The sequence below is a fragment of the Panthera pardus genome, unplaced genomic scaffold (assembly GCF_024362965.1).
Source record: "Panthera pardus isolate Hobbes unplaced genomic scaffold, ASM2436296v1 HiC_scaffold_6, whole genome shotgun sequence".
NCBI classification, from domain to species: domain Eukaryota; kingdom Metazoa; phylum Chordata; class Mammalia; order Carnivora; family Felidae; genus Panthera; species Panthera pardus.
This window is the reverse complement of record NW_026526991.1, coordinates 20,355,088-20,378,965: the sequence shown is the minus strand read 5'-3', so window position 1 is coordinate 20,378,965 and position 23,878 is coordinate 20,355,088. Positions and strand designations below refer to the sequence as shown.

Here is a 23,878-nt window from a genome sequence, read left to right as displayed (position 1 = left end):
CATCATCAAAGAATAGGTCAAATACGTTCCTTGTCTATCAGAGTTCAAAAGAGAGTCTAAGGGCTAACTAGTATTCTATCTTGGGGGTAAAAGCACAGTCTTACTAATTGAAGGAGAAAGAAAGCCAACTTACTTTCTTAAAAATGTCAAAATTGGAAAGAAAGTCCTCTTTGGTTAGTAGGAATCTGCGGTCTAAGTTTTGTTTTCTTCCTCCTGAAAAACATTTACATTGTTTACATTGTTAGAAAGATAACTGTAACTACCCAGTGATGGCCCATCATACAAGCATTTGACTTGGGTGCATTCAACTCTATGCACTTATAAAACACAAAGAGAAAGAGAATCTTTTAAGCAGTGCTGGAGACTTGGCTCACCATTTCCCTTCCCTTAGTCACTCAGATTCTGCAAGCCTCTCACTATGATAAATATGAGTCTGGTGTTTAAAAACAAATGAGATGGGGCACCTGGGTGACTCAGTTGATTAAGTGTCCGACTTCAGCTCAGGTCATGATCTCACAGTCCGTGAGTTTGAGCTCCAAGTCAGGCTCTGTGCCGACAGCTCAGAGCCTGGAGCATGCTTCAAATTCTGTGTCTCCCTCTCTCTCTGCCCCTCCCCTGCTTGCACTGTCTCTCTCAAAAAGAAAATAAAAACATAATTTTTTTTTAAATAATAAAAAATAAAAATGAATAGATGGCTCTTAAATGCAAGCCGCCTACTCATATGGTGCTTAACCTGAGAAAGAGCCCAGTACTCATAGGGAAACTGGTTTAAAAGCATCCTCTCTGATCTACCAATAAAATATCAAACCATCTGCCTCTGCTTCAGGCAGTGGAGTTGCACTCCTCCAGTTTCAAGGCTGTGAATGTAGATGTATGTGAATAAGTGCAGGAAATTATGAAATGTCAAATAAATTGGTTAAATGAAAATCAGTATGATGATTGTGTTGGATTCAACTCCTCTTCCCTAACATTTTGCTTTACAGAAATTATTTGTAGATACAAGTTATTTTATTTGTAGATCAAAGACTAAGCTTTTTAAAACTGTGTGCTCCTCAAACTACTTTAGTACAAAGTACACCTAGGAGATGTACTTAAAACACAGATTCCTGAACTCCAACCTGGACTAACCCAGTTAGAAACTCTGGGGTAGGGCCACTGAATCCTGATTTTTACCAAATTTCCAAAGTGATCTTTATGCTATCTAATATTTGAGTGCCTTCACTTTGGTACAAATATTAGGCTTTTAATTACGGGAACCTCTGCTCTTCCAGAAATGGGATCAACTTTAAACTAATCAAGTCAACATTGTTGAGTAACCACCATGTGCTAGAGACTCTACTGGGTGCTGGGGAGACAGAGATGAGTAAAACAATTACTGTACTCATAGCTCGCGGTCTACTTAGGGTATTATTTACCCCACTTGCTGATGAAGAGACAGACCCACTTACGGTGGGTACATGGTTAGGTGAAACTGAAATGCCAGCCAAGTCTGTATGGCCTGAATTGTTACAGATTCCTAGTATCCTACAGTAGATCTTTAAATTTATTTCCCCAGAAGTGTTAGGATTTCGTGTTTCTAATTTGTTTGTTTGTTTTTCTCAAGGTGTTCATTGCTGTTGTGAAATGGGAATAAGCCATATGAAATTAATGAAGTTGTATTGCTTCTTATCACTGGATGCCTGCTCAGCTGGGTATAGCATTACTTTATAAAACAAAAGATATGGTTGTATATGGTTATCAGAATAAAAACTTTTAAGGAAAAAAAAAAGGGAATGTTAAAAGGGAATATTCTGATACTCCATTTCTTTTTTTTTCTTTTCAAATATTTATTTAAATTCTAGTTAGTTAACATACAGTGAAATATTGATTTCAGGAGTAGAATTCCATGATTCATCACTTACATACAACACCCAGTGGTCATCACAACAAGCACCCTCCTTAACACCTGTCACGCATCTAATCCAGCCCCCATACACCTCCCTCCATCAACCCTCAGTTTGTTCTCTATCTTTAAGAGTCTCTTATGGTTTGCTTTCTTCTCTCCCTCTCTTTTTTTCTTCCTTCCATATGTTCATCTGTTTTGTTTCTTAAATTCTACAAATGAGTGAAATCATATTGATATTCCATTTTCTTAAAGAAAAAGGAATGGGTTGAATAAGAACCTAACGTCAAATAGCACAAGGATACTGTTGATGTGTATTCTTGATCTGAATAATTGAGCTATTTGTGAGAAAAGTTTAAAATCTGTCTTAAAATATATCAAAACAGACAAAAAGAATAAATCTACTGTGCTGGTAAATTTATTTACAAAAAAAGCCACAGTCCTTTTCGAAAAGAAAGAAAATAGTTAAAAACAGCTGTTTGAAAGGTAATAAATAGCTACAAACTTTATCATAAATGCATAAGAATTATACATTGCAATATCATTGTTGATATGTTAATATTACTACTAACTATTGATATCATTTATTAATTATAAATACAAGTATCACAGAAGCTTGAAAGGCAGTGCTATTCAGGAGTTACAAAATCATAATTGATAGTAGAATTTCTTCTACTACTTTCTACTTAGAATTTCTTCTACTATCAAGTGGCACAGTGACGGTAGCCTTGCAGCATAAAGCAAACAAAGACATCAGACGTCCTAGGACAAAAGTATAGGATTTCTGACTAGTTATTGCACATTAGAGGAAAAGGGCAGTGAGCTGCCTTCCCCCAGTCTGGTTGCTATGGAAGTACATGTGTGAGGGAATGTAGGAAATCGGGGAGCCCAGCACTTCTCACCAACTACCCTGCTATCCTGCTTTCAGCCACCAAGATCGTTCACCTGACTTACTGTAATAGCTTCCTACTTGCCCTCCTTCCTTTACAGATTATTCTCAAAACTGGATCAGAATGCTCCTTTGAGAATTATGGAAAAGTAAATTGAAAAAGTATCCCATGTAGTAGACCTAAAAGACACAGTTATGGAAAATAGGAGAGAAAAGAGAAGAAAATTAGAATAACTGTCTGAGACTCAAACATTTGACTAACAAGAGTTTCCATAAAGAGAAAACAGAAAATCACAAGAAATTACAAAAGAAATAATATGGGGAAAAAAAAAAAAAGAAAAAGAAATAATATGGGGAAATGCCTTAGAATTGAAGGGCAGGAGTCTTCAGTTTGAAAAGATCCTACCGAGGCCTTAGGGCAAAGCAATCATTGTGAAATGGGTCACATACAAAGGGCCGGCAGGTAGCATAGCACTGGCATCTTAATAACAACACAGTGAACTAGAACTATAATAAAAAATAAAAATGAATAGATGGCTCTTAAATGCAAGCCGCCTACTCATATGGTGCTTAACCTGAGAAAGATTAACTGAGAAAGTTAAGACATCCTCTCAGAGGGGCACCTGGGTGGTTCAGTTGGTTGAGGGTCTGACTTTTGATTTCAGCTCAGGTCATGATCTCATAGTTTCTGAGATAGAGCAAAGTCCTGCATGAGATTGAGCCCTGTGTCAGGGTCGGCCCTGACAGCACAGAGCCTGCTTGCGATTCTCTCCCTCCCTCTCTGCCCCTCTCCTGCTTGCACATGTGCACACACACACTCTCTCTCTTTCTCTCTCAAAATAAATAAATAAACTTAATATGTTTTCACTCACATGTATAACTTGAGAAACTTAACAGAAGACCATGGGGGAAGGGAAGGGGGAAAAAATAGTTACAGAGAAGGAAGGAGGCAAACCATAAGAAATTCTTAAATGCAGAGAACAAACTGAGGGTTCATGGGAGGGTTGCGGGGGAGAGGGAAAAATGGTGGTGGGCATTGAGGAGGATACTCGTTGGGATGAGTGTTGTATGGAAGTGATGAATCATGGAAATCTACCCCCAAAACCAAGAGCACACTGTATACACTGTATGTTAGCCAACTTGACAATAAATTACATTAAAAAAACAAACTTTAAAAAAAAAGACATCCTTTCAGAAACAAGAAAGTTATTTTCAACCTAGGATTCTCTACTCAAACAAATGATCAATCAAGTATAAGGGAGAATTAAAGACACTTTTTTCCAGAGGTACCACATTTTCAAAATCTCTTGTCTACACTTTCTCAAGAACATGCTAAAAGGATGTGCTCCATTCAATTAAGGGGATAAACAAGAATTAGGAATAATGGGATACAGGCAGCGGGGAATACAACACAGGAGGGAGACAGATGGAATTCACAGAATAAGGATATGAAGTTCCAGAATAACAGTTCTATAGCAATCCCAGAGAGCAGTGTATGTACCACGTGTATTATCAGTTTGTTTTTTAAAAAATAATGTTTTTTAAGTGTATTTATCTATTTTGAGAGCGAGAGAATGAGTGGAAGAGGGGCAGAAAGAGAGGGAGAGAGAAATCCCAAGCAGGCTCCTCACTGACAGTTTTTAAATAATGTTTTTAAAATTTATGGAATCTGAAAAAAGCTTCATACTATGTTTAGATATAACAATTGTAGCGATCATTCCTTACCTGTGTATACTTCTTTAAAGTTTACAAAAAGTCAGCATAGGACAATGAAAAGATCTGATGCAGGACTGTTGTAATATGTGTAAAATCCCTAGCATTGTAGTAACTACATATGATATTTTAAAGACCTTATTTTTATCTTACAGCAACCTGTGAGATAGGGAAGTCAATCACCACTAACCTCAATTCATACAGAAGAAAGCTAAGCCTCAGAGTAGCTATACAGTCTTCCCTAAGTTCATGCAGCTGGTACATGGTGGAGCAAAGGTTCAAAGAGAACCTTCTGCTTTCAAGTGTAGGCCCTCAAATTTCCCATGAGGAAAATGGAACAAGTAATTAAACTAGTTGTTAACAGGACTATAGTAAAATAACATCAGCAGCTATAAAACAGATATAGTAAAAACTGATATGGAGGTAAATACAACAATACTAAGGTTTAGATAGTTACCTGTTGGTAAACTGATTAGCATTCCCATGAATAATGTTACCAAAGTTCCAAGAGTGCTGAGGTAGAGATATGATAAAGAATACCAGTTATCCATCAGTGGAGTCCTGAGAAAGAACAAAAGCATAACTGTAAAATTTCACGTAATGCTACTAGCAACTAAGAGCAGTCTCGATAATCTTCATGAATGGCAAAATCAAAATAAAATATTTAATAATGTTTTTGATGTCATAATCTGCAGTTCCAATTTTATCTTATTGGATAAAGAATTAAAAGCCTGAGGGAAAAATATTAAAACCCTGGCTTAGCCTTGACCATATACTATAATGCTAAATGTCCATGTGTATTCGTTCAACTTTGCTTTATGTCCCAGGCACTGTTCTTGTCATTAAAAAGTCTACCATAAAAACGGCTGACAGAGTTCCTGCCTTCATAAGGTTTACATTCTAATGGGGAGAGAAATAAAACAAACAAGTAAACTAATAAATATAATAATTTCCACTGGTGGAAAGTGCTGTAAGGAAAATAAAACAAGGTAATGTGATATTAACAGAGTGGAAAGAAGGAACTACACTCCAACATGGAGTCAGAGAAAGCCTTTAGGAAGAAGTGACATTTGAACTGAGACCTGGAGGAAAGTTCTTGAGGAAAGCATCCTAGAGAGAGGTAAACACCAGCCGACTAAAGCATAGTGAGCAACAGACAGAGTTACACAAAACAAGAGGAAGACGGATTTCTTTTTTGTTGTTAGACTTGTATGAAGTTTGGATTTTACTCTTTGAGCAGTGGCTCTCAGGGAAGTACTTTAAATGGAGGAGTGACATGATCTAATCTGTTTCTAAAATGATTATTCTAGGATCTCATTTTCAGCTTTAATAGAGTAGCTTGATTTAGACCAACAATTCTGCCAAGAATAATGTATAAAAACTGGGGGAAAGAGCAGGCAGATTTTTTTTTAAGATACCAGAGAGTCACAACAATTAGAACTTGAGGGGTCAAGATCCCAGAAAGATGGAAACACACTGAGGTGAGCTATTGAAATTAAGATGTGGTATTACTGGGAGAAAAAACAAACAAACAAAAAACAAAAACAAAAACAAAAAACAGACAAAGTAGAACAGAAGAGAGAATCAAGAGACAGACCCACAAGAAAATAATCATCTGGTTTATGTCAAAGTTGACAGTACTTTGTAATGGGGTAAAGGGAAGTTCTTTCCAATAAGTGGTACTTGGTTAATCGAATATCCATATGGGAAAAAATGAGTCTTGATCACAGCACCCACAGAAATCAATTCCAAAGGAGATTACATTCATAAATGGAAACAGCTAACTAACAATAAAGCATTTAAATTAAAAATTTGAAGAATCTCTTTATGACCTCAGGATAGGCAAAGATGTAATTGGGATACACAGAAGACTGAACATATAGGAAAAAGACTGATAAAGTTGAACATAATTAAAATGAAAACATTTCTGGCCACCAAAAGTATCACTAAAAGAGTAAAAAGGCAATCCACAAAGTGGGAGAAAAATATTTTCAAAATATATTTTGTATCTAGAATATATCAAGAACTCCTAGGGGCACCTGGGTGGCTCAGTGGGTTCAGCGTCCGACTTCAGCTCAGGTCATGATCCCACAGCTCATGAATTTGAGCCCCTGTTGGGCTCTGTGCTGACAGCTCGGAACCTGGAGCCTGCTTCGGATTTTGTGTCTCCCTCTGTCTCTGCCCCTAACCCACTTGCATTCTGTCTCTCTCAAAAATAAATAAACATTAAAAAAGAACTCCTAAATAAATAATAAAAAAACTGAGAATGCATTTAAAAATGGATAAAAGATTTCAACAGACAAGTGACTAAAGTAAATATTCAAATGGAAATGGCCAATAAATACATTAAAAGGTATCAAATGTAACTGATCATAAGGGAAATGCAAATTAAAACTACAACAAGCTATCAATATATACACATCAAGCATTGGGAACTTAATAAAAACTGAATGTGGGTAATGGAAATGCAGAATCTAGACGACCAAAGGGTATTTTATTTCATCTTCAGCTGTGAACTTTACTCCCCTTGTACTCTAGCGACATTGACTAGGTGTGATTTCCTAAGGTGCCACGTGGCTTCAGAACTTCATGCCTTTGCATACACTATTCCTTCACTGTGCGATTTTCTTCTTCCTTTGGTCCCTCTGCCCAACCTGTTCACCTGACTAATTCCAATTTATGTAATCCTCTAAGAAGGTCTCCTTCACTCCACTCAGGAAGAGTTAAGCTCTTCCTTCTGCTGGCTCTCTTGATCACCTATGAATACCACTTACCACAAGCATTGTTTGTGTATCTTCTTGTCCAATTTCCCTTCTGGTCATTTTCTGTGGTAAGAATGACTTTCCAGACCTCTGTCTAGCCAGCCTCCGCATCCTTCAAGTCCTACCTCTCCAAAGTCTTCCTGCTACTCCAACCTTGTTTATATTCATTCTTTTAACAAGCATTTATCAAGTAGTTATTACTATTTATCATGTGCTAGTTTTATACTTATTTTATACTTACCGTGGTTACTGGATTGATTGTTTTGTATACATTAGCATACTCTCTCCAGCTAAATTATAATTTCCTGGAAGGCAGGAACCACAGTGAAAGGGGAAGACTTTCTAGGGATATCACAGAAATGGCCAGCCCAGAGTTGAGTATGTATTCATTCTTAAAAATTCTTGCTTGGGGCGCCTGAGTGGCTCAGTCGGTTAAGCGTCCGACTTCAGCTCAGGTCACGATCTCACGGTCTGTGAGTTCAAGCCCCGCGTCGGGCTCTGGGCTGATGGCTCAGAGCCTGGAGCCTGCTTCTGATTCTGTGTCTCCCTCTCTCTCTGCCCCTCCCCCGTTCATGCTCTGTCTCTCTCTGTCTCAAAAAAAAAAAAAAAAAGTTAAAAAAAAATTCTTGCTTATTACCTGTTATTTTATAAATAAGCTAACCTATAAAAGTAATTATTATGGTACCAGGTATATACTAAACCTCAGTTAATTTATTTGTTTCAGAATCCAAATAACTATTTTGTCTCAGACTCTTAAATTAAGAGAGATATTTACACAACCAGGACAAATGCTAAGCAAAACTGTGAAACAAGTACATCCTGAATGTCCTCCCACATATATATGTGCATCCTACACATGTACATTAGCGCTTTCATGCTTGTCCAAACTGCTCCTTGCACTTCCTTGCCCCTCACCCCACAGCACCCCACCTAGTCAGACCTCCCCCAAATATGCCTCAGGCTCTGGAACTACCTTTTCTTTCTATTTACGAAGCATTTGCCAGCCTTGAACTTCCATTGGCAGGCATTCTCATAGTTATATTTTCTTTGGAACATGAATCACTAATTGTAACAGTCACATTCCTTCTCTCAGGAGGGTGTCCAGCTAAAGTGGGCATGAGTCCTTAATGGCTTCATTCCAAGAAAGCTGGAGCTGGGGGCAATAATTGGGGAGCAACAACCTCATCTCCGTACTCCTTGAACATTTCTATTGGGGTTTATGCTTTAAGGCTGTACATATAATTGTCCACTATAGAAAGTCTTGCCCTCACATCCACTATATAATAAAACACTCACCTATTAGCAGACCCACAACATTTCATTAAATCAGACAACATAAGGATCCACAAGCCTAAAAGTATACCACATACAGAAAACTCTAGTAAGAATATCACAGCTGCAGCTCATTGCTAATGTTCTAAAGGTTTGGAATCTTTAAACCTAAACAAATAGCAATAATCTAACATATTTAGATGATTGTAGCTTTTAGTCTGTAAAAGCTATACCTCAAAGACTATAGAAGCAATGTTCTTTTATAATGGTACTTTTCATTTTAAAAGGTTTTTAGTTGACAAAGACAATTTTTCATTCAACTAGAGCTGATATTTGGTAGCATTTACCCATAATAGTTTTTTTGTGTTACAATTCAAGTCTTCTCCAGATCTGTAAGCATGACAGAAGTGTATCAAAATTAAGAACATATAGCAATTTTTGCTGTTTCTGAGCAAAATACCATAGCCAGCAAGCCACAAGGGCTCTACCCATTTCAGATCAGGGAAAAATCACAGCACTGCAGGCAAGACAGAAAGCAACTGTTCTCTACCTGTCACATACATTTCTTAAAAATATGACATTACAAAGTTTAATTCAATACCTTTCAGCACCATATACTTGAAAAGCACTAGTAGAAAATGGCATTTCTGTGGTTGTCACCCAATTTGTCACATTGTATGTGCTGTTACAGCCATAGGTTTCAAGGCTTAGTGGCATAGTTCTCTCAGGCAGTGGAGGATACAGTTGAGCTCCAATTCCTACCCACAAAGAAACAACAAATCCAGCCAGAAGACCAGCAAGTGCTCCCTGCAAAACAAGAGTGCTTTTAAAAGAAAAAATAACACAGCTTGCTTTGAGATGGAAATTAACATTAGAAGGTTAAGCTCAACATGGTCCAAGTCAGATTTACCAGCTTTTCTCCTAAAATCATCCTTCTCCCCCAAGATCCCTGCCTCTTGTCAAGAGTGGCAGGGACCACTGGTCCTTTAGCCCAGAGCCCTGGGGAGTCTGTAACCCCATTCCCTTTTCCATAACCCTACCTAGCCAATCACCAATTCCTGCCCATTTTTCTTTTAGTTGATCTCATAATTCCATTTCTTCTACTCTGTTCCATAGCTAGCACTCTGCTCTGGCCTCCTGCTTTCTTCACACCCAAATAACCACAACAGTCACACCACTGACCCCAGACCAATTGCCCCCTATATTTTTATTTAGTCTGTAAACAAATGGTATGCCATATGAACAACAGATTATGAAGGAGAAATCATACACAGAGTTTATTCCTATACTTAATAACATGCACGATCATAATTGTGCTTCAGGGTAATTAGGGGAAACCAGGAAGCAGTTTTCACAAATGACTGCCATGGTGCATATAACCACACTTAGTATTTCTAAAGACAGGTAGGGATGTCCTCCCTGAAGACAGCTGGTTTCCCAGTCCTTGGAAAACTTGGAGTCCCCACTTCTGCTTTTCTTCAGTAATCCAGATGTTCTGCTAGACTTTGAATGATTTAAGCCCTAGTTCCAAATGATGGGAACAAAAGCAAAACTTGAGCTAGGAAGCCTCTTCCCCTGTGGTGAAAGTTTGCCCCTTCCTTTAAGAATACTGACCAGGGGCGCCTGGTTGGCTCAGTCAGTTAACCGTCTGACTTTGGCTCAGGTCATGATGTCACAGCTAGTAGTTTCAAGCCCCACATCAGGATCCATGCTAACAGTGTGGAGCCTGCTTGGGATTCTCTCTCTTTCCCTCTCTCTCTGCCCCTCCACCACTCTTACTTTCTTTCTCGCTCAAAAATAAATAAATAAACTTAAAAAATAATAATACTGATCAGACAATGCAGCTTGTGCCTCAGGATCCCCATAGAAAGGACAGGGTAGAATATTTGAAGTCAGGGGGAAAACATAAGCAAAATCATAGGGTAGGAAAAAAGAATGGTGTGCTGATGGGAGAAAATAAAGGCTGATGACCAGATCAGAGGATTTGTGTTAGGGTCGAAGACTGTGCGCTCCTTCATTAAGCTGTGAACCTTGAAAGCAGAATTAGATTTCTTTGGTTTTGGTACACCAAAACTTATGACACTTATGACAGTGCTGGATATATACAGGAGTGCAATAAATATTTTTTCAATATTATGAGGTTGGAATAGTAGTGTGGCCACCTGTTGACAGGCCAGACTTGCTTATTCTCAGCATTGTATACGGTTTGTTCAAAGATCCGCAAAATTATAAAACCTGTGAAAGCAAAAATATTCAGTGCTCTCTATTCCCAGGACAGTACTCAGCTCATAAATGTTCAATAAATGAATAAGAAGAGGGGAGGGAACAAGGGAGAAAAGGGAAGGAAGAAGAGAAGCAAAGGAAGAGAAGGAGAAAAGGAGAAGGGGAGAAAGGGTGAGAAGGTAGGAGGAAGAGAGGGAGGCAGGAAGTCCACTCCAAGGTAAGGGTAGATATTCTGGTGAAACATGTGGATGCAGTAAAAAGAGGTACCTCCTATGACAGGAATAATATCATACTTCTCTTGAAAAAAGGATATGTGGGACCTTGTCTGCTACAGCTTTTCTGGAGGCACCCCATGGTGGCAGTAAATGTCAAAAACCAAAAGTCAGTCCTGTTTTAATGTTTCAAACACTCAAAAAGCACTGTGCATTTCAAAATGCAAAGAGTCTAACCAAAGCTTCAACATTCTGAGGTTGATATGAACCATTCTCTTTCACTGTGATTAATTTCTACAAAACTTGCGCTTCATATGATATTTCATTGAGAATTATTATTAGTTAGAATTATTATTTTTGTGAAGTTTTTATTTGTGTACACTTGGCACACAATGTTACATTAATTTCAGGGGTACTGAAACACAGTGATTTAATTTCTATATATATTATGTTATGCTCACCACAAGTACAGCTACCATCTGTTGAGAATTATTTCTCTGAGAATTATTAGTAATAATGGTAACAGCCTTTATTAGTAGCTGCCTTACCAATCCCTAATGCCTCATGAAGAAAATGGAATTCTAAATGTAAAGTCATAGTTTTGTGGTTATTCTACATCTGTCTGAAACAACAAAACATGCATTATCAGTTTTTCCTGAATGTCAGCCTATAGCAGGCCTGATTAGGAGTTTCCTTTCGCTTTCAGAGAAATAATTTCAATTTCATTTACTCCAAACAAAATCTAGTACTTCAAAGCACAGATATGTCTATGTAGAAGAGAGATATTACCTTATTCTGGATACTATTCCCAATTATGATCACCCCTTTGGGGCCAGAACCATGGTGTTGGAGCTATAGCTTTAAATATCAGGAATATAAACTCTCTGGTCAAGGTGGTGAATATCTTATCTTATTGCTTCTCTTTGCTATACTCTTGCTAGTCACAAGTATCCTCAGCTCTATTGCCCTTAAATCTTTCATATCTGAGCCTGTTGATCTCCTTTCTTTAAATCCTAGTGATTAATTTTCAAGAAGGGCAAAAAGATAAATGCACAAAAAAGTTGCTGCTTTAGTTATATAATATTCATAATATATTACATATAATATGTTTCATAACATATATACTTTAGTTATATAATATTCTATATTATATTTTAATTATATAATTATAGAATATATTATATAGTATTAATTATATAAGTATTTAGTTACATAATATATGTTGTTTTGGCAATTTCCATTTAGCTTTACATATGCACAATCCCAGTGCATAGTAATTTATTGTACACCCCAGCAAAGTCAATATGAGTAATTAAGTCACCAAGTCACTAATGACAGATATCAAAGGAATTATATCTTTACAATTGACAAAAATTGAGCCACTACTATATTTGGGAAATTAAGCTTTACACATATTCACTCTTTATACTTACAATTGAGTTGGCAAAGGGAACCAAAATGCCCAAAGCAAACAAGCCCAGAAGTGGTCCACCAATCATGCCAAATATACTGAGGGCTGCCTACAAAAATAACAAAAAGTCAACAGCTAGTAATCTCAAATACCAAGTTAAAAAGTTTCAAATAAATTTCATCAGAATGAGAACTTAGTCAGCCTCTTCCAGAAAATCATGGCAGCCTTATCATTGGCAAATAGGTCATCAGAACTTAGAAGCTTCTGTTTCTCAGTCTCAACTATTAATCTGTTCATTCAGGTACCTCAATAAAGGAAGCAAAACATAAAGAAGGTAGAGAGTCATGAGACAATGGGAGCACCTATATGAATGCATAAGACAAGAGGGACACTACTCCTCCCAACTGTTTTTGCAGGTGTTAATAATCAATCACATTACTCCTTTGTGCTTTGATTCTCAAAATCTTCTGCAAAACAAGACTGTGGGTAAGTACTCCTAAGTGAACAGAGTTGGCAATGAAACCCAACACCATCTTTGGTTCCCTAAGAATGGAATTAGAATGAAAACCAGGATTTAAAAAAAAAAAAAAAAAAAAGATTGATCAAATCATGTAGAAAGATTTAAAATGTAATTGGCTAACTGTAACCTTTGTTTTGATGTATAGATGTCAAAAGAAATTACAATGTGAACAATGGAGATATGCAAATAGCTAAAAATTCCAAGAGATATGAGTTCCCAATAATCCAATGGCTAATTTTTAATAGTGGACAGAACCATATAAGAAGAATTAGGGAACACATTAGTTTGTCTACAGAGTAAAGGGGCTTGATAAAACAGAATGAGCAAATCAAAGAAAAAACATTGAGTCAAGAAAAATCTTATAGGATACAGACAGCAGTCTTAGGTTAACAACAATTACAAAGCCTACCTTTTGGACTATAGAAGGGAGTGTGGATACAGATGACAAACAATGATTGTTTGAGGAGAATATGGCTCAGAATATCATCCTAAGGAGTCATTTCACAACTTCTCTTGAACCAGAGCCCAGGAGGAAGGGAGATAGACTTCAATGCATAATGTGAAATAAGTCACATGGCCCACGAATCAGGCTATGACAGTGTGACCTGTGAGTCAGTTTTGGAGACACAAGGAATATATCCCCAAAAAGATCTATCTCAGGAAATAATACTTAAGTTAGAGAGGAAGCAAGCAAAAACTGGCTTAGAGTTATGATGACATACCTAGAACACCCCACTGTATATACTCAGGCCAGAGTTGATATATGATAAAAAGGGAAAGTAACCACATTAAGAGCTATAAGCTATACAGAAGAATAAGCAATAATGCAGACTACAGAAGAATAAGCAGTAATGCAGACTATGGAGGAAAGCACATTCAGAGGACTTTTGCTGGTTATGGCTTAGCTGTACTAGATAAGCTTGGTGCATCTGGACATAATTCATTCACTCATATAGTCAAGATGAGATTAAGCTATTTTAACAACTGATATGCCTTAAGCAATAATCAACCAGAATGGACCCACGCCTTAGGTCTAAAGAAGGAGTCTGGACGACCTGCTTTGTCCAGCATTGATCTTCAACTTTCTGGAAAATGGGGAGATCCAGGAGTCCCAGACAGGGAGCCGAGGTGCCCAGAGAAGGTCCAGGGAGGGTTTGGGGTGATCTGATAAGTGGATATTTATGAACAAGTACAAAATAGGTACATTCAAGCTGAATTTATTAAATGTCTTGAACACTGCAGTAGACACCAGATATTTGATACAGTGTTAGACAACAATGTCAAAATTTTTTCATGGAATTATACACTATTTAGTAAAACAGACATTAAGTAAATCACTACAATATAATATGATAATGGAAATAAGAATATGGTAAGAGAAACACAAAGTGTTCTAAGAATATGTGGCAGAGGGAAACTTAAACATATGCAGGGAACAGAAAGGATGTTTAAGTTGAAACTTGAAGAATAGAAGATGGCAGTGTAGGAGGACGCTGGACTCACCTCGTCCTGTTGATTGCTTAGACTCCACCCACATAGGCCTAAATAACCCAGAAAATTGCCAGAAGACTAGCAGAATGGACTCTCCGGAGCCAAGCGTAGACAAGAGGCCCACAGAAGAGGGTAGGAAGGGCGGAGAGGCGGTGTGTGCTACACGGACTGGTGGGAGGGAGCTGTGGCGGTGGAAGGGCAGCCCACAGGAAGGCAGAGCCCCCAAAGTCTGGCTTGCAAAAGTGGAGGGGCCGGACTGTGTGAGTTCTGAAAGCCAGCGGGACTTAACATCTGGAATGTTAAAAGTCAACAGCTCTGCTCTCAGACAGTGGGGAGGGGGAGAGGACGCCTGGAGGGAGAGTTGTTGAGCCCCAGAAGGACACAGCTCAGCGGGGGAACAAAGGCACTGGCAAGCACCATTTCCCTCTCCTATCCCCCAGCTGAAATTCCAGAGGGAACCAGTTCCTGTCACCGAACTTGCTTGCTTGCACCTCACAAACGCCCAACGCTGTGCTTCTGTGGATCTATCCCTGGGATGGGCCCGCCTCCCTCCCGGTGCTGCAGGGCCCCTCCCACAGGGGACCACGGAGAGCAAAGCGAGCTAAGCCTGCCCCTCCCTCCCCTGTTCACCTTGCGGATCCACCTGGGCTAACACGCCCTTGGCCAGATCCCATCAAAGCAGCACCACAAGCCTCGCAGTGTGCAAGCAGCCCAGACAGGGGCCATGCCATTCCACAGTGAGTCCTGCCCTTGGGAGAGGGGAAGATAAGGTACACACCAGTCTGACTGTGGCCCCAGCGGTGGGCTGGGGGCAGACATCAGGTCTGACTGCGGCCCCACCCACCAACACAAGTTTCTCTGGACAGCACAGGGGAAGTGCCCTGCAGTTTGGAGCTACTGCAGGGACTTGCCAAAATGATGAAACGGAAGAATTCTCCTCAAAGGAAACTCCAGGAAGTAGTGACAGCTAACAAATTGATCAAAACCAATTTAAGCAATAAAACAACAAGAATTTAGAATAATAGTCATAAAATTAATCCCTGGTCTTGAAAAAAGCATAGAGGACAACAGAGAATCTATTGCCACAGAGATCAAGGGACTAAAAAATAGTCATGAGGAATTAAAAAATGCTATGAATGAGGTGCAAAATAAAATGGAGACAGCAATAGCACAGATTGAAAAGGCAGAGGAGAGAATAGGTGAACTAGAAGATAAAACTATGGAAAAAGAGGAGGCTGAGAAAAAGATTTTAAAAAATCCAGGAGTATGAGGGGAGAACTGGAGAACTAAGCGATGCAATCAAAGAGAACAATATCCGTATCCTAGGAATTCCAGAAGAAGAAGAGAGAGAGAGAAAGGGGCTGAAGGTGTACTTGAACAAATCATAGCTGAGAACTTCCCTGATTGGGGAAGGAAACAGGCACTGAAATCCAAGAGGCACAGAGAACTCCCTTCAGTCGTAACATAAATCGAACTTCTGCACAACATATCATAGTGAAACTGGCAAAATACAAGGATAAGAGAGAATTCTTAAAGCAGCTAAGGATAAATGAGCCTTAACATACAAAGGTAGACACATAAGGGTAGTAGCAGATCTATCTACTGAAACTTGGCAGGCCAGAAAGGAATGGCAGGAAATCTTCAATGTGATGAACAGAAAAAATATGCAGCCAAGAATCCTTTATCCAGCAAGTCTGTCATTCAGAATAGAAGGAGAGATAAAGGTTTTCCCAAACAAAAACTGAAGGACTTCATCACCACTAAACCAGCCCTACAAGAGATCCTAAGGGGGACTCTGTGAGTGAAATGTTGCAAGGACCACAAAGTACCAGAGACATCACTACAAGCATGAAACCTACAGATATCACAATGACTCTAAACCCATATATTTCAATTAATAACACTGAATGTAAATGGACTAAATGCTCCAACCAAAAAACATAGGGTATCAGAATGGATAAAAAAACAAGACCCATCTATTTGCTGTCTACAAGAGACTCATTTTAGACCTGAGGACACCTTCAGATTGAAAGTGAGGGGATGGAGAACTATCTATCATGCTACTGGAAGTCAAAAGAAAGTTGGAGTAGCCATACTTATATCAGACAAACTAGACTTTAAATTAAAGGTTATAACAAGAGATGAAGAAGGGAATTACATAAAAATTACAGGGTCTATCCATCAGGAAGAACTAACAATTATTTATGTCTGTGCACCGAATATGGGAGCCCCCAAATATATAAAACAATTAATCACAAACATAAGCAACCTTATTGATAACAATGTGGTAATTGCAGGGAACTTTAATACTCCACTTACAACAATGGATAGATCATCTAGACACAGGAGCAATAAAGAAACAAGGGCCCTGAATGATACATTGGATCAGATGGACTTAACAGATACATTTTGAACTCTTCATCCCAAAGCAACAGAATATACTTTCTTCTCGAGTGCACATGGAACATTCTCCAAGATAGATCATATTCTGGGTCACAAAACAGCCCTTCATAAGTATACAAGAATTGAGATCATACCATGCACACTTTCAGACCACAATGCTATGAAACTTAAAATCAACCACAGGAAAAATCTGGAAAACCTCCAAAAGCATAGAGGTTAAAGAACACCCTACTAAAGAATGAGTGGGTCAACCAGGCAATTAGAGAAGAAATTAAAAAATATATGGAAACAAATGAAAATGAAAATACAACAATCCAAATGCTTTGGGATGCAGCGAAGGTAGTCCTGAGAGGAAAATACATTCCAATCCAGGCCTATCTCAAGAAACAAGAAAAATCCCCAATACAAAATCTAACAGCACACCTAAAGGAAATAGAAGCAGAACAGCAAAGACACCCCAAACCCAGCAGAAGAAGAGAGATAATAAAGATCATAGCAGAAATAAATAATATAGAATCTAAAAAAACTGTAGAGCACATCAATGAAATCAAGAGTTGGTTTTTTGAAAAAAGACACTAAATTGATAAACCTCTAGCCAGGCTTCTGAAAAAGAAAAGGGAGAGGACCCAAACAGATAAAATCATGAATGAAAATGGAATTATTACAACCAATCCCTCAGAAATACAAGCAATTATCAGGGAATACTATGAAAAATTATATGCCAACAAACTGGACAACCTGGAAGAAATGGACAAATTCCTAAACACCCACACTCTTCCAAAACTCAAACAGGAAGAAATAGAAAGCTTGAACAGACCCATAACCAGTGAAGAAATGGAATCAGTTATCAAAAATCTCCCAACAAATAAGAGTCCAGGACCAGATGGCTTCCCTGGGGAATTCTACCAGACATTTAAAGCAGAGATAATACCTATCCTTCTCAAGCTGTTCCAAAAAACAGAAAGGGAAGGAAAACTTCCAGACTCATTCTATGAAGCCAGCATTACTTTGATTCCCAAACCAGGCAGAGACCCAGCAAAAAAAGAGAACTAGAGGCCAATATCCCTGATGAATATGGATGCAAAAATTCTCAACAAGATACTAGCAAATTGAATTCAACAGCATACAAAAAGAATTATTCACCATGATCAAGTGGAATTCATTCCTGGGCTGCAGGTCTGGTTCAACATTCACAAATCAATCAATGTGATACATCACATTAATAAAAGAAAAGATAAGAACCATATGATCCTGTCAATCGATGCAGAAAAAGCATTTGACAAAATTCAGCATCCTTTCTTAATAAAAACCCTCGAGAAAGTCAGGATAGAAGGAACATACTTAAACATCATAAAAGCCATTTATGAAAAGCCCACATCCTCAATGGGGAAAAATTGAGAGCTTTCCCCCTGAGATCGGGAACACAACAGGGATGTCCACTCTCACTGCTATTGTTTAACATACTGTTGGAAGTTCTAGCATCAGCAATCAGACAACAAAAGGAAATCAAAGGCATCAAAATTGGCAAAGGTGAAGTTAAGCTTTCACTTTTTGCAGACGACATGATAATGTACATGGAAAATCCGACAGACTCCACCAAAAGTCTGCTAGAACTGATACATGAGTTCAGCAAAGTCACAGGATACAAAATTAAGGTACATAAATCAGTTACATTATTACACAGTAATAATGAAGTAACAGCAGGACAAATAAAGAAACTGATCCCATTCACAATTGCACCAAGAAGCATAAAATACCTAGGAATAAACTTAACCAAATATGTAAAAGAGCTGTATGCTGAAAACTATAGAAAGCTTATGAAGGAAATTGAAGAAGATAAAAAAAAAAAAAAGGAAAAACATTCCATGCTCGTGGATTGGAAGAATAAATATTGTTAAAATGTCAATACTACCCAAAGCAATCTACACATTCAATGTAATCCCAATCAAAATGCACCAGCATTCTTCTTGAAGCTAGAACAAGCAATCCTAAAATTTGTATGGAACCACAAAATACCCCAAATAGCCAAAGGAATACTGAAGAAGACCAAAGTGGGAGGTATCACAATCCCCGACTTTAGCCTCTACTACAAAGCTGTAATCATCAAGACAGCATGGTATTGGCACAAAAACAGACACATAGACCAATGGAATAGAACAGAGAGTCCAGAATTGGACCCACAAAAGTATGGCCAACTAATCTTTGAAAAAGCAGGAAAGAATATCCAGTGGAAAAAAGACAGTCTCTTTAATAAATGGTGCTGGGAGAACTGGACAGCAACATGCAGAAGAATGAAACTAGACCACTTCTTATACCATTTACAAAAATAAACTCAAAATGGATGAAGGACCTGTATGTGAGACAGGAAACCATCAAAACCCTCGAGGAGAAAGCAGGAAAAGACCTCTCTGACCTCAGTCGTAGCAATCTCTTACTCGACACATCTCCAAAGACAAGGGAATTAAAAGCAAAAATGAACTATTGGAACCTCATGAAGATAAAAATCTTCTGCACTGCAAAGGAAACAATCAACAAAACTAAAAGGCAACCAACGGAATGGGAAAAGATATTTGCAGATGACATATCAAAGGGCTAGTATCCAAAATCTATAAAGAACTCTCCAAACTCCACACCCAAAAAACAAATAATCCAATGAAGAAATGGACAGAAAACATGAATAGACACTTCTCTAAAGAAGACATCCAGATGGCCAACAGGCACATGAAAAGATGCTCAGTGTCACTCCTCATCAGGGAAATACAAATCAAAACCACACTGGATATCACCTCACGCCAGTCAGAGTGGCTAAAATGAACAAATCAGGAGACTATAGATGCTGGCGAAGATGTGGAGAAACAGAAACCTTCTTGCACTGTTGCTGGGAATGCAAACTGGTGCAGCCACTCTGGAAAACAGTGTGGAGGTTCCTCAAAAAATTGAAAATAGATCTACTCTATTACCCAGCAATAGCACTGCTAGGAATTTACCCAAGGGATACAAGAGTGCTGATGCATAGGGGCACTTATACCCCTATGTTTATAGCAGCACTTTCAACAATAGCCAAATTATGGAAAGAGCTTAAATGTCCATCAAGTGATGAATGGATAAAGAAGTTGAGGTTTATATATACAATGGAATACTACTTGGCAACTAGAAAGAATGAAATATGGCCTTTTGTAGCAATGTGGATGGAACTGGAAAGTGTTATGCTAAGTGAAATAAGTCATACAGAGAAAGACAGATACCACATGTTTTCACTCTTATGTGGATCTTGAGAAACTTAACAGAAGACCATGGGGGACGGGAAGGGGAAAAAAAGTTACAGAGAAGAATGAGGCAAACCATAAGAGACTCTTAAAAACTGAGAATAAACTGAGGGTTGATGGGGGGTGGAAGGGAGGGGAAAGTAGGTGATGGGCATTAAGGAGGGCACCTTTTGGGATGAGCACTGGGTGTTGTATGGAAACCAATTTGACAATAAATTTCATATTAAAAAAATTATAACATACACAGACAAGAAAAAAATAAAGAAAAAAAGAAACTTGAAGAATAAATAAGACTTAGACAGTTGGAGGGTGCACCCAAATAAATAAAGCAGCTATTAACAAACATAAAGGAAATAATCAATAGCAATACAATAATAGTACAAAACTTTAACACTCCACTTACATCAATAGACGGTTCATCTAAACAGAAAATCAACAAGCAAACAATGGCTTTAAATGATACACTACCAGATGGATTTAACAGATATATTCAAATAATTCCATCCTAAAACAAAAGAATACTCATTCTTTTTGAGTACACGTGGAACATCCTCCAAAACAGATCACATATTAACCCACGAAACAAACCTCAGCACATTCAAAAAGATAGAAATCATACCATGCATCTTTTCCAACCACAACACTATGAAACTAGAAGTCAACCACAAGAAAAAATCTGGAAGACCACAAATACATGGAGGTTAAATACCATGCTACTAAACAATGAATGTGTCAACCAGAAAATAAAAGAAAAAATCAAAAAGTACATGGAAACTAATGAATATGAAAGACAACAGTTCAAAACCTTTGGGATACAGCAAAAGTGGTTCTAAGAGGGAAGTTTATAGCAATACAGGCCTATATCAAGAAACAAGAAAAGTCTCAAATAAACAACTTAACCTTACACCTGCAAACAACAAACAAAGCCTAAAACCAGAAGAATAAAGGAAATAATAAGGATTAGAGAATAAATAAACTATATAAAAACTAAAAAAAAAAAAAAAATAGAACTCATCAATGAAACTAGAAGCTGGTTCTTTGAAAAAATTAATAAAACTGCTAAGCCTCTAGCCAGAAGTATCAAGAAAAAAAGAGAAATGATTCAAATAAATAATATTACAAATGAAAGAGGGAAATAACAACCAACACCACAGAAATACAAACAATTAGAATATTATGAAAAACTATATGCCAACAAATTGGGCAACCTAGAAGAAATGGAAAAATTCCTAGAAACATATAATCTATGAAAACTGAAACAGGGAGAAATAGAAAATTTGAACAAACCAATTATCAGCAAAGAAATTGAATCAGCAATCAAAAACGCCAACAAATAGAAGGTCAGGACCAGATGGCTTCACAGGTGAATTCTACCAAACATTTAAAGAGGAATTAATACCTATTTTTTTCAAACTATTCCAAAAAATAGAAGAGGAAGGAGAACTAATTTCATTCTTTCAGGCCAGCATTACTCTGATACCAAAACCAGATAAAGACACCATAATAAAGAGAACTACAGACCAATCAATATCTTTGATAAACATAGATGCAAAAATTCTCAACAAAATGCTAGCAAACTGAATCCAACAATACATTTTAAAAAACCATTTACCTGGCACAAAAACAGACACATAGACCAATGGAATAGAATAGAAACCCCAGAACTAGACCCACAAACGTATGGCCAACTAATCTTTGACAAAGCAGGAAAGAACATCCAATGGAAAAAAGACAGTCTCTTTAACAAATGGTGTCGGGAAAACTGGACAGCAGCATGCAGAAGGCTGAAACTAGACCACTTTCTCACACCATTCATAAAAATAAACTCAAAATGGATAAAGGACCTGAATGTGAGACAGGAAACCATCAAAACCCTCGAGGAGAAAGCAGGAAAAGACCTCTCTGACCTCAGTCGTAGCAATCTCTTACTCGACACATCCCCAAAGGCAAGGGAATTAAAAGCAAAAATGAATTACTGGGACCTTATGAAGATAAAAAGCTTCTGCACAGCAAAGGAAACAATCAACAAAACTAAAAGGCAACCAACGGAATGGGAAAAGATATTTGCAAATGACATATCGGACAAAGGACTAGTATCCAAAATCTATAAAGGGCTCACCAAACTCCACACCCAAAAAACAAATAACCCAGTGAAGAAATGGGCAGAAAACATGAACAGACACTTCTCTAAAGAAGACATCCGGATGGCCAACAGGCACATGAAAAGATGCTCAACGTCACTCCTCATCAGGGAAATACAAATCAAAACCACACTCATATCATCTCATGCCAGAGTGGCCAAAATGAACAAATCAGGAGACTACAGATGCTGGAGAGGATGTGGAGAAACGGGAACGCTCTTGCACTGTTGCTGGGAATGCAAACTGGTGCAGCCACTCTGGAAAACAGTGTGGAGGTTCCTCAGAAAATTAAAAATAGACCTACCCTATGACCCAGCAGTAGCACTGCTAGGAATTTACCCAAGGGATACAGGAGTACTGATGCATAGGGGCACTTGTACCCCAATGTTTATAGCAGCACTCTCAACAATAGCCAAATTATGGAAAGAGCCTAAATGGCCATCAACTGATGAATGGATAAAGAAATTGTGGTTTATATACACAATGGAGTACTACATGGCAATGAGAAAGAACGAAATATGGCCCTTTGTAGCAACGTGGATGGAACTGGAGAGTGTGATGCTAAGTGAAATAAGCCATACAGAGAAAGACAGATACCATATGGTTTCACTCTTATGTGGATCCTGAGAAACTTAACAGAAACCCATGGAGGAGGGGAAGGAAAAAAAAAAAGAGGTTAGAGTGGGAGAGAGCCAAAGCATAAGAGACTCTTAAAAACTGAGAACAAACTGAGGGTTGATGGGGGTGGGAGGGAGGGGAGGGTGGGTGATGGGTATTGAGGAGGGCACCTTTTGGGATGAGCACTGGGTGTTGTATGGAAACCAATTTGACAATAAATTTCATATATTGAAAAAAAAAGTAAACAAACAAACAAACAAACAAAAAAAACGTCTAGTCTACCCTAGCAATCTACACATTTAATGCAATCCCTATCAAAATACCAATAGCATTTTTCACAGAACTACAACAAACAGTTCTAAAATTTATATGGAACCACAAAAGACCCCCAAATAGTCAAAGCAATCTTAGAAAAGCAAAGCAAAGCTGGAGGAATCACAACTCCAGACTTCAAGTTATATTACAAAGCTGTAGTAATCAAAACAGTATATATGGTACTGGCACAAAAGTAGACAAAAGGTAAATGAAACACAATAGAAACCACAGAAATAAACCCACAATTATATGCTCAATTAATCTTCAACAAAGCGGGAAAGAATATCCAGTGGGAAAAAGACAGTCTCTTTCTTCAACAAATGGTGTTGGGAAAACTGGACAGCTACATGCAAAAGAATGAAACTGGACCACTTTCTTACACAATATAGAAAAATAAATTCAAATTGGATTAAAGACTTAAATGTGAGACCTTAAACAATAAAAATCTTAGAAGAGCACACAGATAGTTAATTTTGATGACAATGGCTATAGTAATTTGTTTCTACATAGGTCCCCTGAGGCAAGGGAAACAAAAGCAAAAATAAACTATTGAGACTACCTCAAAATAAAAAGCTTCTGCAGAGTGAAGAAATCAATGCACAAATCTAAAAGGCAACTTACTGAATGGGAAAAGATATTTGCAAATGACATATCTGATAAAGGATTAGTATACAAAATATTTAAAGAACTTCTAAAAGTCAACACCCAAAAAACAAATAACCCAATAAAAAATGGGCGGAAGACATGGACAGACACTTCT

The 23,878-nt window shown here is 37.9% G+C and overlaps 1 protein-coding gene across 2 annotated transcripts in view; it reads right to left on the bottom strand.

Moving 5' to 3' along the window:
• The window catches only part of SLC5A8 (solute carrier family 5 member 8), a 57,278-nt gene that overhangs the window by 4,153 nt on the left and 29,247 nt on the right, over positions 1–23,878 (bottom strand). The window contains exons 11-14 of one of the 2 annotated variants that reach the window (XM_019446571.2): positions 12,387–12,473; positions 9,120–9,325; positions 4,942–5,045; positions 134–213 (exon numbers count right to left, since the gene is read on the bottom strand). In XM_019446571.2, coding sequence (XP_019302116.2) covers positions 134–213; positions 4,942–5,045; positions 9,120–9,325; positions 12,387–12,473 — 477 coding nt within the window. Of the gene's footprint in view, positions 1–133; positions 214–4,941; positions 5,046–9,119; positions 9,326–9,375; positions 10,040–12,386; positions 12,474–23,878 lie in introns of those variants that run through there. The other variant, XM_019446572.2, reaches the window with a different exon arrangement.